This window comes from Kogia breviceps, chromosome 14 (genome assembly GCF_026419965.1).
Source record: "Kogia breviceps isolate mKogBre1 chromosome 14, mKogBre1 haplotype 1, whole genome shotgun sequence".
Classification (NCBI taxonomy): Eukaryota; Metazoa; Chordata; class Mammalia; order Artiodactyla; family Physeteridae; genus Kogia; species Kogia breviceps.
In genome coordinates this window covers 51,355,222-51,368,530 of record NC_081323.1, presented here as the reverse complement: position 1 = coordinate 51,368,530, position 13,309 = coordinate 51,355,222, and the positions used below count along the sequence as shown (strand labels likewise).

The 13,309-nt window shown below is 45.2% G+C and overlaps 2 protein-coding genes across 3 annotated transcripts in view; one reads left to right on the top strand and one right to left on the bottom strand.

Annotated features, from left to right (window-relative positions):
- Positions 1–9,204, bottom strand: part of PDYN (prodynorphin) — an 89,147-nt gene extending 79,943 nt beyond the window's left edge. For both annotated transcript variants that reach the window (XM_067012393.1, XM_067012396.1), the window contains exon 1: positions 8,860–9,204. The gene's annotated coding sequence lies outside the window, so the exon portion shown is untranslated. The remainder of the gene's footprint in view (positions 1–8,859) is intronic.
- The window catches only part of STK35 (serine/threonine kinase 35), a 45,191-nt gene continuing 39,432 nt past the window's right edge, over positions 7,551–13,309 (top strand). Inside the window, exons 1-2 of the mRNA XM_059038359.2 lie at positions 7,551–8,004; positions 8,596–9,196. Of these exons, the coding sequence (XP_058894342.1) occupies positions 7,699–8,004; positions 8,596–9,196 (907 nt within the window). The 5' untranslated portion in view covers positions 7,551–7,698. The remainder of the gene's footprint in view (positions 8,005–8,595; positions 9,197–13,309) is intronic.

The window sequence follows — 13,309 nt, the reverse complement described above, 5'->3', positions numbered from 1 at the left end:
AAAACAATACTGTCCTAAGATTGAGTGAACTGAGACTTTAAGGATAAAATATTTCAATGACAGCATTATATAAAGGCTCAGAAAGTGCTGGATCACAAACAAATTAGGAGTGAAATGTATGTGATCTAGGAAGTGAGTTGGGTGATTCAGAAACTATCCCTAGTGATAATAAAGATATGAGATCAAAGATGCACAGGACAAGATGAAATAAAGCTGTTTTGTAAAGTGTCAGATTAGGAAAAAAACCCAATATTTCTAAATTAATATATTAGTTATTAATATATAATATATTTAAATAACATTATTTAAATAATATATTCATAATCTTGAAAGCATGTGCATACCTAAAATAATAAATTAAATATTATACAGAGACATTTGATTATTTCATCTACAGCTTTAAGAATTTATATATTCAAGATGGCCCCCCAAATATCTTCTTTTTTGCAACCTTCCCATTGTGAAATATGGGAGGATCACTTTATATTGGTGATCACCTAACATTGAGACATGTATGTACAAACACTTAAAACCCACAAAGTTCTGTGTGGTTTGTGACAGGTACTGTTACAGTTGTTAATACTATTTTTATCATGATTGCTCTCCCACAAGCTGGGCTGTTTGGTTGTGCTGTTCTAAGCATTTACCTGGATTGGAATTTCCTGATCATCCACATCCTACCTGTGTGATCTTGGGCAAGTTGCCTAAACTCTCTGTGCCTCAGTTTCCTCATCTATAATACAGAGATAATAATATCAATAGTATCTCAGAGGGTTAAGAATTCAGTAAGTTAGTATATGTAAGAAGTGTATGAATCAGTGCCTAGTAAGTACTTCTTAAATGAAAAGACTGAGCACTGGCTGCTTCTTTTCTCCCGTTGCGGAGCACAGGCTCCGGACCCGCAGGACCAGCGGCCATGGCTCACGGGCCCAGCCGTTCCGCAGCACGTGGGATCTTCCCAGACCGGGACACGAACCCGCATCCCCTACATCGGCAGGCGGACTCTCAACCACTGCGCCACCAGGGAAGCCACCAGGGAAGCCCACAGGGAAGCCCACTGGCTGCTTCTTTCTGGTCCTCACAAGACTCTATGTTCCTCCATCACAGGAACTGGGTTTCATTCATCTCAGTCCCTAATCCAGCAAACAGTAGGAACTTAATCAGTACTCACTGAGCAAATGAGCAATGAGATGCAGTCTGCATTACTGCACATTCTTTTTAAACTGAATTTTATTATTTTTTCATATCTACAAAAAAGTACTTAAAAACTAATACCAAAAATATGTACGTAAAAAGTTCAAATAATACAGAAGTGTTGAAAGAATCACCTAGAGAGAATTCTTCTTGGCACCTAGAGTATTATTTATCCAAATGTTTCCTTTATGTATGTAGAAACTAACATGTAAGTACATGTAACACGTAAGTACCACGAGCTTTGGAATCAGGTATGCCTTGGTTTGAAACCAAGCTCCATCACTTCTTAGTGCTATGGCCTTGAAAAAGTCACACAACCTCTTTGTGCCTCAGTTTCTATGGAAAATGGAGATAATAATGAAACTTACCCTACAGTGTATTGGAATAAATAAATTAATATGTACAGAGCACTTAGGACAGCTCCCAATACAGAGAAAAAACTCAATGAAGGCTAGCAACTATTTATACATATTTAAACAAAATTTGAGGTTATACTATAGATCCTAGTTTACATTTGCTTTTTATATAACAATATGTTGTGAATACTTGTTCTGTAGCATATACAGAGCTAACTCCTTTTTGATGGCTACATTATATTCAAATATGTGGCTGTATGTAACTAATCCCATCTCTGGCACTTGAGTATTTCTAATATTTTATTATTACAAATGACCACAATAAAAATTCTTGCAGCACATATATTGTTCCACTAATGGGTAAGTATTTCTATAGGATAAATCCTAGAAATGAGATTGTTGGTTCAAAGTGTATGGATTTTTAAATATATTAATAGACAATAAATTTTCAAATTGCCTTCCTAAAAGGCTGTATGCTTCATACTTTGATCAATGAGTGTACTTTGGTGCCTTGTGGTTGTGTACATTTCAACCAGATTCCCCAATAGTTTATTTTGAATGTCCCAGTAGTTATAGAATCAAGGACTTTGCCCTGCTAGCTCACTGTATTCATCTTTCTAAAAACCATAAACAACTCCTAAGAACTTAGCAACCAATTTTCTGAAGCAAATACTCAGATGATAGCCTGACAAAGAATTTCTATGACATTCCCAGAAGGGAGAGGAGGAAAGGTTGGAATTTTGGAGCCCTGAAGTGGCTGATGGGAAGAACATGTGAAATTAGAACAATCCATTAAGTTTGGGAAACAGGGTGGCTGTATCTGCTTCCATCTTTGTTTTCTGTGACTCAGACCCTTGTTAAATAAACAAGAGGCCCTCTCTGTTGAGTCACTGGGTGCAGTGTCTCTAGTGTGGTGTCCCCAGAGTGTGATTTGGGTACTTACTACTTGTAGCCCTCCAGATGCTTCTAGGCGATTCAAGGACAAGAGGAGCACCTCATGGCCAGAAGCTGAACAGCGCCACCAAGCTGACAGGCTGTTTCAGTGGTGGCCAAAGCCCACACCCACTCTTATTTTTAATTTCAATTTCAATCCAAGTAATAAATATACATAATGTTTAAGAGTTAATTACTACTATGAGTTAGATACTATTACAAGACTTATAACAAAATTCTCCTTTCTCACCACTAAGTCCCATCCCATGAAGCAATAACTTAGCAATATGGTTACTTCTTTATACATGACTATGGTGTCACTTCAAGATTTAAAAATTTTAGACCTTTTTTATTAACTTACAGCTATGGAGAAAATTTAGTTTCTCTCTCTCTCTCTCTCTCTCTCTCTCTCTCTCTCTCTCTCTCACACACACACACACACACACACACACACACACACACACATACCCTCCCACTCCAATTTTCCCAAAATAATTATATCATAATTTCTGGTTAAATCAATGTACTGTTCTTACATTATAATGACAATGTAATATTATTTCCAGCTGAGTGTTGTAGTTTATGATGATTACAATGTTCTTCTTATAAATTGTCTTTGTTTTCTTGGCTTTAATAATCACCTTGGCTTATTTGCTTAGTTTTCTGTGAGTAGCTCCAATCCATCCTCAAATTCTATGCCAGAACTCCAATCCTCTACAATTGCCTCAGCTTTGCACTCAATCTAGGGGCAGTATAGTGTAATGCTGTGGTTCACGAAGTGTGCTTCCCGGACCAACAATATCAGCATCAGCATCACCTGGGACCTAGTGAGACATGAAAATAATCAGGCCCTACCCAGGACTTACTGGTTAGCCACTCTGGCGGTGGGGTCCAGCAATCTAGGTGATGCTGAGGTGCACTTGAGCTGGAGAACCCCGGTTTGTGTAAAAGTTAAGAGTTTGGGCACCAAAACCCAAGGCTGCTGGGGGATCAGATTTCAGCTATTCCACTTGCTTGTAATGCGACAGCTTCCAAGGTTCAATCTTCCCATTCATAAAATGGGGTCAACCGTATCTCCCTGTAATTGTGAGCTTCAGGCTGTTAGGAAGCATGACAGGCTCCAGTTTTTCTTGGAGACAGCCCTCCTGGAGCCTCTGAAATCCAGTTCCATCATGTGAGGAGAGTTCAAGCCAATGGCACAGCCTCCTCACAGCCCTCCCCACTCAGAGTACAGCCTCCACTGAGGCACCCACCTCAAGCTTCTGTCCTTCAGAACATCCACAGCCCCTCTGCGGTCCTCCTCCCATACCCCATATCAGCTTCTCTCCCCTTAACACCTTCCCATCCTCAGCTCCCCTGCTGCAACCGCCATTTCAGATGATTCTCTGCCATGGTCCCGTGCCACCTCCAGCCCCCAACCCTCAACTCCCAAGCCCCCTCCTCATTCCCACTACCCTCTGACCCAGACCACTGGAGCAGTCTCAGCCTCCTCCCAGCTTCCATCCCTTCCACACACCTCCACTCACCCAACCTTTCCTTCCCAGCCCAGAGCCTACTGCTTTCCTAGAGAACCCCTCCCCTGACCCCAGGGCCAGCTGCTCCTTGGGTGTTCTCAGACCCTGAAGTAGCAGGGATGGGAAAGGAGCATCACCATTCTGCTTCCCACTACTTTTCCCTATTCCCTGAGCTCCAGTCACACTGGCCTCTTGGGGTGCTACATCTCAGGGCCTTTGCACCTGCTCTTCCCCTGGACATGGAATGTTCTTCTAGTTGGTGTGCATTACTGCCCCTTGGCAGTAATTCCCACACAAAGATGACCACTGATATGATTTCTGCCACCACAGATCAGTGTAGCTTGACTTTACATTAATGGAATCAAATAGTATGTACTCTTTTTCCCCATTTTTTTACAACTTTATTGAGGTAAAGCTGTAAAACTGATGTACAAAAAGTACACTTATTTAAAGTGTACAGTGTACAGTTTGAAGTGTTTTGAACATATTCCCCCCCTGAAAGTATCACAAGGTAATTTCAAGATAACGAACATATACATCCCCTCAAAAAGTTTCTCAAGTCCCTTTGTATTCCATCCCCTCTTCCCCACCGCTACTAATCTGCTTTCTGTCACCATAAATTCGTTTGCATTTTCAAGAATTGTATATAGAATCATCCAGTGATTGTTCCTGACTTCTTTCACTTGGCATAATTATTTTGATTCATCCATGTTGTATCAATACTTCATTCCTTTTTTTTTTTCCCCACCATTGAACAGCATTTCTTGGTACAAAAATACCACAATTTGGTTATCCCTTCATTTATTGATGAACATTGGAGTGTTTTCCAGTTTGGGACTTATAGAAAAAGCCACTATAAACATTCTTATGCAAGTGTATTAGTGAACACAAGTTTTCATTTATCTTGGGTAAACACCTAGGCATGCAATTACTGGGCTATAGGGTAGATATATATTTAACTTTATAAGAAACTGCTAAACCTTTTTTTTCCAAAGTGGTTGTACCATTTCACATTCTCAGCCATTGGCTTAAATTTGACATCAGTCATGTTCCTCACAGTTTCTGGACTTATTCCCTCTCCTGAAATGCCTTTCCACTAGTTTTAGCATGGCTGGCTTGAGGTCTCAGCTCGTGTCACTGTTATAGATTTAATTGTTATAGACTGGGCTTCCCTGGTGGCGCAGTGGTTGAGAGTCCGCCTGCCGATGCAAGAGACGCGGGTTCGTGCCCCGGTCCGGGAAGATCCCACATGCCGCAGAGCGGCTAGGCCCGTGAGCCATGGCCGCTGAGCCTGTGCATCCGGAGCCTGCGCTCCACAACGGGAGAGGCCACACCAGTGAGAGGCCCGTGTACCACAAAAAAAAAAAAAAAAAAAAATAGTTATAGACTGGTATAGACTTAATTCCCCCCTCCCCAACCTTGCCAAAATCATATGTGGAATTCACAACCCCCAGTACCTTAGAAATGTATCAATAATACATTTGGGGATAAAGTCTTTAAAGGGGTGATTAAGTTAAATGAGCCAGTTAGGGCAGGCCCTAATCCAATACGACTGTGTCCTTAAAAGAAGAGGAAAAGATATCCCCACAGAGAAAATGCCTTATGAGGACACAGCCAGAAGGCAGCCATCTGCAAACTAAGGACAGAGGTCTCAGGAGAAACCAAACCTGCCAAACTCTGATCTTGGACTTCTAGCCTCCACAATTGTGAGAAAATAAATTCCTGTTAAGCCACCCAGTCAGTGGTATTTTGTTATGGCAGCCCTAGCAAACTAATACAGAGGCCTTCCAATCACCATTTTGTAACCATGGGAGCGATTGACTCAGGCAAGAACCATAAATGAATGCTAAAAACAGTGGGTGAGAGTCTGATGAAGAACAGGATAGTCTCAAAATATCTTCCCACAAGAAACTTAATAATTACAAAGGGAAAAATAGAAACTTTTCAGTGGAGTACCTTGGCAGACCCCACCTTAACCAAATGATCAAAGTGAACATCGTCAGTTATTGGAATAAAAAAATGCCATGTGCCTCCTGATGTGGTACACTGAGGACACAACTCCTTTCAGTGCCATTCCTACCAAAAATGCATAACCTAATTCTAATCATGGGAAAATATCAGACAAATCTAAACTTAGGGCCATCTACAAAATAACTCACCAGTACTCTTCAAAAATGTTAAGGTCATAAAAGACAAAGAAAAGCTGAGTAATTAACTGCCTTTCCAGAGTAAAGGAAACTCTGTGGGCATGACAACTAAATGCAAAGTGATCCTGATTGGATCATAGGAAATAGCTATATTATTGGGACAATTAGCAAAATTTAAATATGAAGACATATTAAAGAATTGTATTATTGTCAAAATTCTTGATTTTGATAATTGTACTGAGATTTTGCAAGAGAATATCCATGTTCTTAGGAAGAACACATGGAAATATTTAGGGATTAAAGGGGAATGATGTCTGAAATTTACTCTAAAGTGGTTTTGGGGGAAAAGAAAGTACAAATACATATAATACATACACAAACAAATACACTAGAGAATATGATAATGCAAATGTAATAAAATATAACAAAATTATTATGGTTAAAATATGAGATTCTTTACTATTCTTGTAATTTATATGTAAATTTGAAATTTTATCCAAAAAAAGTTAAATTTTTAGTGACCACACTGACAAGTGGCCTGTCCCCAACCCTGAGGCACTCTTTAGCTTATTCTTTTCCTCTATTACACTTACATTGTCAAAAATGATCCTATGCATTTATTTAATAATATCTAATATTTAATGTGTGCAAGGCCCTGTCCTATTCTATGTGCTTTAACTATCTAACCTCAGTGAATCCTTCAACTACGGTTCTTCACATATTACAGATGAGGACAAGAGACACTTAAGAAAGTGTTATTTGCACAAAGTCACCCATATGATTTGACGAGGCACAGAACCTCAACTAAGGTAGAGACTGACTTGTTCACTGCTCTTTCCCCAACAATTTAGAACAAAAACGGTGCCTAGCACATTACAGGCACTCAATATCTGTAGATTCAGTTTACAAATATGGAGCACCTACTCTGCACTGAGGTACAAAGTAGTAAACAAAATATTTAAAAATTCATGTCTAAAAGGAGCTTACATTCAGCACTCTCAGCCCTGCACCCGATTAGCCACTTCAGATTTATATCAAAATTTATATTAATATTTATATATTAATATTTAATATAACATATATTTATATATATTTTTAAAATTGGGGGCTATCAACTCTGGGAGGCAGGGCCGAGTCTACCCATTTTTCACTAGGGGAAACTGAGGCTCCAAGTGGGGCAATGTTTTGCCCAGGATCAAGAGGCTTAATAGGAAACGGGGCGTGGATTCCATCCCAGTGCGGGCGGTTCCCAGGCAAGACCTATGAATCAATTAAACCGACCAATCCAATCAACCAATCAGTATTTATTAGGGCCTACTGGATGCAGCTCCTATTCACGCAGCGCAGGCGAGGAAGAGAGGAGGTTGCGGTCCGCAGGCGGCTGCGGAACCGGAGGCCGCAGCCGGATCGCCGGAATTTGGCGCCTGTTTTTTGTTGGTTGGGTGTTCTCGCCTGTGATTGGGCCCCGGCCCCGCGTCGGTGAGCCCGGCTGCTGCTGGTCGGCCGACCTTGGCAGGACCCCGGCGGCGCTGTAGTCGGCTGGCCTCCCGGGGGATGGGCCACCAGGAGCCCCCGCTGGCCCGAGTGCGGGCCGGACGTGCGGCTTATATAAAAAGGTTACGTAAAGGGCTCAGCTGGCGCGAACACGTGGAGAGCCGCGGGAGCCCTGACGCCCAGCTGTCCCCCGAGAGTACCGCTCCCGTCACCCGTGCAGCAGCGGGTTCCGTCGCACATCCGACCCGGGCCACGGTCTCTCGCGCGGCTAGGTACCCGAAGCAGCCCTGGCCCGGAGCGGACCATCCCCAGCTGGGGGCCTTTGGGGGGAAACGCGCTGCCCGGAAGTGGAAGGGCGCAGGCCAGGTAAGGGCGCGGTCCGCGGAGTAAAAGCTAGCACCCAAGCTGGAACTACGCCCGCCGCCTCGGGCGTCTGGGGAGGGCAGTTGGGCCCCCGGTTGGGCGCGCTCAGGGATTCCGAACTTTCAAGCCAACCACTTACACCCGCAGCCCGGCGGGACTTGGGTCGGTCCGCTGGGCTCCTCTCCGGCTTAATTCAATGGACTGTTTACACCCGGGAGAACACAGGGCGGGACGCGGGGAGGGGCATCCCAGAGGGAGCCAAGCGGGAAAAAAGATCTCCACAGTCCGAATTTCTTCTTAAGGGCGATTTTCATAAGTCACGAAACCTGCGAGTCCTTGTTTCTCGTATTGCTATACAATAAATTAACTGAAAAGGCGGGGAGTTTCTGCTTTTCTTTCCGGCTCCCCCTCTGAGCCAGTGCCCCGTGGTTTCGTCTTTCCCGCTTTCCCCTCCCCTCCCCCGTTCAGTCAGCAGCCGTGCCTTCCGTCTTAAAGGGGCCGTGGCGGCCGGAGGAGGCGGAGGGACGCCCTGAGGCCTGTGCTGCTTGCCTCCCAGCCTCGGCCTGGTCGTTGAACAGATTCTTTCGCCCGCAGGTCACAATCCAGGGTCCCACTCCTCCGCGTCCCGGGGCCGGACGGAGGGATGAGGCAGGGGGGTCCCGGGCAGCGCCGTTGCTGCTCCCCCCGCCGCCCGCAGCCATGGAAACGGGGGAGGAGGACGGCGCCCGCAGAGGTACACAAAGCCCCGAGCGGAAAAGGCGAAGCCCAGTGCCGCGGGCGCTCAGCGCGAAGCTGAGGCCGGCGGCGGTGGCCCAGGCCATGGATCCGGTGGCGGCCGAGGCCCCGGGCGAGGCCTACCTGGCGCGGCGGCGGCCGGAGGGCGGCGGCGGGTCGGCGCGGCCGCGCTACAGCCTTTTGGCGGAGATCGGGCGCGGCAGCTACGGCGTGGTGTACGAGGCAGTGGCCGGGCGCAGCGGGGCCCGGGTGGCGGTCAAGAAGATCCGCTGCGACGCCCCCGAGAACGTGGAGCTGGCGCTGGCCGAATTCTGGGCCCTGACCAGCCTCAAGCGGCGCCACCAAAACGTCGTGCAGTTTGAGGAGTGCGTCCTGCAGCGCAACGGGCTAGCCCAGCGCATGAGCCATGGCAACAAGAGCTCGCAGCTTTACCTGCGCCTGGTGGAAACCTCGCTCAAAGGTAGGAATGCCGAGGGCCACCCTGGCCACGCATGGCCTGGACCTACGAATCTGCTGGGCTCGGTCCAAACTGACCCCTAGACCCTGGTCCCGGTTCTGTCGCCCTGGACCCGACACACCCTCCTTTCCGCGGCAGACATTCGGGCCGCCCTCTCCTCTCCGGAACCATGTTCAGTCCCCGGCACTAATGTTAGCTGATATTTTAATAACAAGGGCTCATTAAGTGCTAACCATTGTCGTAGGAAGTGCTCCATAAGTGTGAGCCATTATTATGAAACGTCTGGCACTTTTAAGGTCGGACTTGCAAGTGGGGGGCGTTGGGTTCAGAGTCGGTGGAAGAACTGCCGAGCTCCCTCACATTCTAGGGCCTCTTCTCTTTCCCTCCCAAAGCAAACAAAAAGAAAAAAAACTTTGCTGGACCCACCCACACCCGCTCCCTGTCTGGTTCCAAAAATCCTGACACCCTCCGGCTCCACCCTGCTAACTCTTGTTTGCTGGTCTTCCTTTTCCTCTGAGACACCCCCCACCGCACCCCAGCCCTTCATCCCAGGGCAGTCAAGCAAACCGGAGGTTTGCAGCCTAGGTCCTCTAGGGGCCTGCAGAATAATAACTCCACAGGTGGGTCTAGAGCTGTCACACAACACATCTAACATCTCTTTCCTCCCTTTTACAGCCACTCTCTGAGCCTGGCTTCCAAGTGGTTTTATTTATAGGGACGATGGGGCTCAGTGAAGCAAGGGGATTTTGCAGTCCTGGGAGGGCTAGTCCTGGTTTCGGGGTTTTAACTGCAGTTAGGGAGTGTGTGCATCCTGAGTGCTCACGTGCCTTGTTCAAACTACAAGTAGCCATGGGTCTGTTCATAGAAGAGAGAGCCAGTGGGCTAGGAAGGCCTGAGGAGACTTCCTCAGGGGAGAGGCTGCTAATCTGAGACCCAGCTCTGCCATAGATCTCTTACAGAGTGACTTAAGGTATAACTTGAAAAGTAAATCCTCTTCTCTTTCTATAAGTGGAGAAACTAAGGTTTAGAGGTGAACGAACCTAAGTTGATGAAGGTTAATCAGCTTGTAAGGGAGGTATGGTTGTACTCCTGATTTGTTTACAATTTTTCATAGCTTAAGTGATGTGAACTCAGATCTGTCTTGATTCAAGGTCTCAATCCCTTTAAAAGGTGTAATGGTTTTCTCCCTCCCCCAAGGATGAACTAGATCTGACCTTAGTAAAGTGGGTAGGATTTGGGGTGGGGTTGGATAGGGCATTTTGTTTGGAGCTTTTGCCTGACTTTAAGATCCTCCAGGCCTATCCCAAGAGAATTCCTGGTCCTGTTTCAGGTCAGTTGTTTGACAGCGGATTGAGGACATGCTCCATATTACCCGGGGTCCTTTTTCAAAATAGGCTTCTACTTTTTATGCCCACCTCTGCCCCATCCATCCTGAAAAGCCCACCCTCCCTCCAGGGTAAATACATTTGCTTTGAAAAGACTTTCCAAGAGATTCTTTCAGCTTACCTGTATTCTATAGGCTCTTCACTTCACTCTCAGACTGTCTTCTCTGTGGTTAATGAATGGTCTGGACTTCCAACTTGCAGACTGCCTTGTTTGCTTTTCCAAAGGATCCCCTTCTATCCTCAGCTCATTGATGCCAGTTTTGAAACTTCAACCTGGGTTGGAAGTCTTTGCTTTGTGTCCCTACATATACTGTTCAAACTTTCCTCACTTGTAGAATTTGTCAAAACTCCGCAGTAAACAGTGGCAGCATAACACAGGCTTTGGGGTTAGACTCACTTTTAGTCATAGTTTGTCTTAGCTGATTGCATGAGACGTGGGACAAGTTGTTTCAAACCTGTGGGGAGCATTCCTTTATTCATAGGGTGAGGGTTCCTCTGTCATAGGGTTGCTGTGCAGCCTGGGAATGTCAACAAGTGCTCCAGATGAGGAGAAATTCGCTGCTATGTTTTGAAATCTTCTTCCACTGTCATCCCCTTCGAAATTCACAATGTTTCTGTTCAGGTTTCCCAAACTTGACCATGGAACACATTCTGATTTCTGTATTGTAGGCAGTGCCAAGTTGACAGAAACACTGGTATTTTCTTCCTCCCTTTGTGAACTAAAACTGAGGCCTAGAAGAAACGAAATATTTTGCTTTAGACCACATACTTAATGTGTCCCTTTTAGTTATTTGGAGTCTTATATATATGAGCCTCTACTGTGGGTCAGTTAATATTCTGGGCTTAGGGAGAGAGCAGTAAAGACAATGCATGTTGCCTCTGCTTATAAACTGATGTTCAGATTTATGTGTCAAGTGTAAATTTAACAAGCAGTTAATAGGCGTTAAGCTTTTTGCTATCAGTATTAAAGTGGAGAACAAATACCCAAGTTACTCCAGGTTAAGTTTTCCTGACTTCAGGTTCCAAAATTTAGCAGTCCTGATATGCCCCTGGGGTAGATTCCTTCTAGTTTGCAAGTAATCTGGTTCAGCTCTGTCTGTAAACAGGTGCGGTCACCTCTTGCTCCGTCTCCTGCAATTTAGAATAATTTTGAATAGACTGAAAATTGTTAATCTGCCTTAAAGTCTCAATGAACCAAATCCACAAACTTTTACTGAGGTCCCTATGGTGGTATTTGCAGAGGAAAAAAAAAACCTCTTTGTCCCAAAGGAACTTAATTTGAAGTTTGAGGACCTGTAGAAGACTCAGTGCTAATCAAGGTCATGGAGGAAAAGGCAAGTTGGCTTGTTAATGGCTTTGTTCTGTGTTGTACAATTAACAAGAATGAGAATCAGGAGTTAGCCAGAAGTTAGCAGAGAAGGTGGGCTTTGAAAGAAGGAGGCCTAGGAACACATGAATAGGTAGAGAAGAGAGTGCTATTTACTTCACGGTGTGGCCAAATAGAGAACAAATAGAGAATGGTTGTCCATCTCCTTTCCCCTCCCCCCCTCCAAGTATCAGCTCCACCAGAAGGCATTTCTGTAGTTTAAAAAAATTATGTATGAATAAACCAGTATCAAAAAAGGGGTAAGGGGGCTTCCCTGGTGGCGCAGTGGTTTGAGAGTCCGCCTGCCGATGCAGAGGACACGGGTTCGTGCCCCGGTCTGGGAAGATCCCACGTGCCGCGGAGCAGCTGGGCCCATGAGCCATGGCCGCTGAGCCTGCGCGTCCGGAGCCTGTGCTCCGCAACGGGAGAGGCCACAACAGTGAGAGGCCCGCGTACTGCAAAAAAAAAAAAAAAAAGGGGTGGTGGTGGTGGTGGTGGTAAGGGGACTTCTTAATGCAGTTCTTCATCTTCTCCAACTTTGATAGATTTCTATGTCTTATGTCCTTCCTTTGTCTCTGAACATAGACCAAAAAGTTTTACCCAGAGCATAAAATAGAGAACAGAAGTTTCAGACAGTCAGTAGTGAGCCATCTTAGATGTCTGATCTGGCCTTCTGTTTCACAGGGAAGGAAACTGAAGCCCAGAAAAGAGACAGGACTTGCCAGATGAGTTAGTGGTAGTATTCAAACCAGTCTCCCAGGCTTTTTTAAACCAGATTAACAATCATGTAAATTATTTGGTTGATGGGTTGGTGACTTTGTTTAACCTTTAAGAACTTTTCATTAAAAAAGGGTTAACAGTGTGCTTTTATCTCCTCGTTTCCATTGCCAAAGGACCCTGTCCTGATTGCACCTAAAACTGAATTCAAGATTACTGCCACTTAGACATCAGGCATGCCTGAGCTTATTGTCAAACTCAGAAATTCTGATGCTCTCTACAAAGTGCACACTGGTCCTTATACAAATAGCAGCAAATGAAGACAAAAAAAATCCACAACAAACTGTCAAGGCTCATAAAACTGAATAATTAGAAGTTTGGAAAAGCCTGGAACCTAGCTTATCCCAACTTGGTAAAACGTGACGTGTTCCGCTTGACCAATTATTTGATGTTTGCTGTACTCAAGATATCTGGAGGGGCTTTCACACGGGTGGGAATCTTGGCCCTTGGGAGGCAGTCTTGTCTGCACACCGATGCCCTGTGTGACTGTGAGCCATATACTGCACTAGAAGAAGCTATGCAGAGTTTCCTCCACGAGGCATGCAGAAGACTTGGCCATGACCATCGTGCAAGGTCACGAGTGGTGGG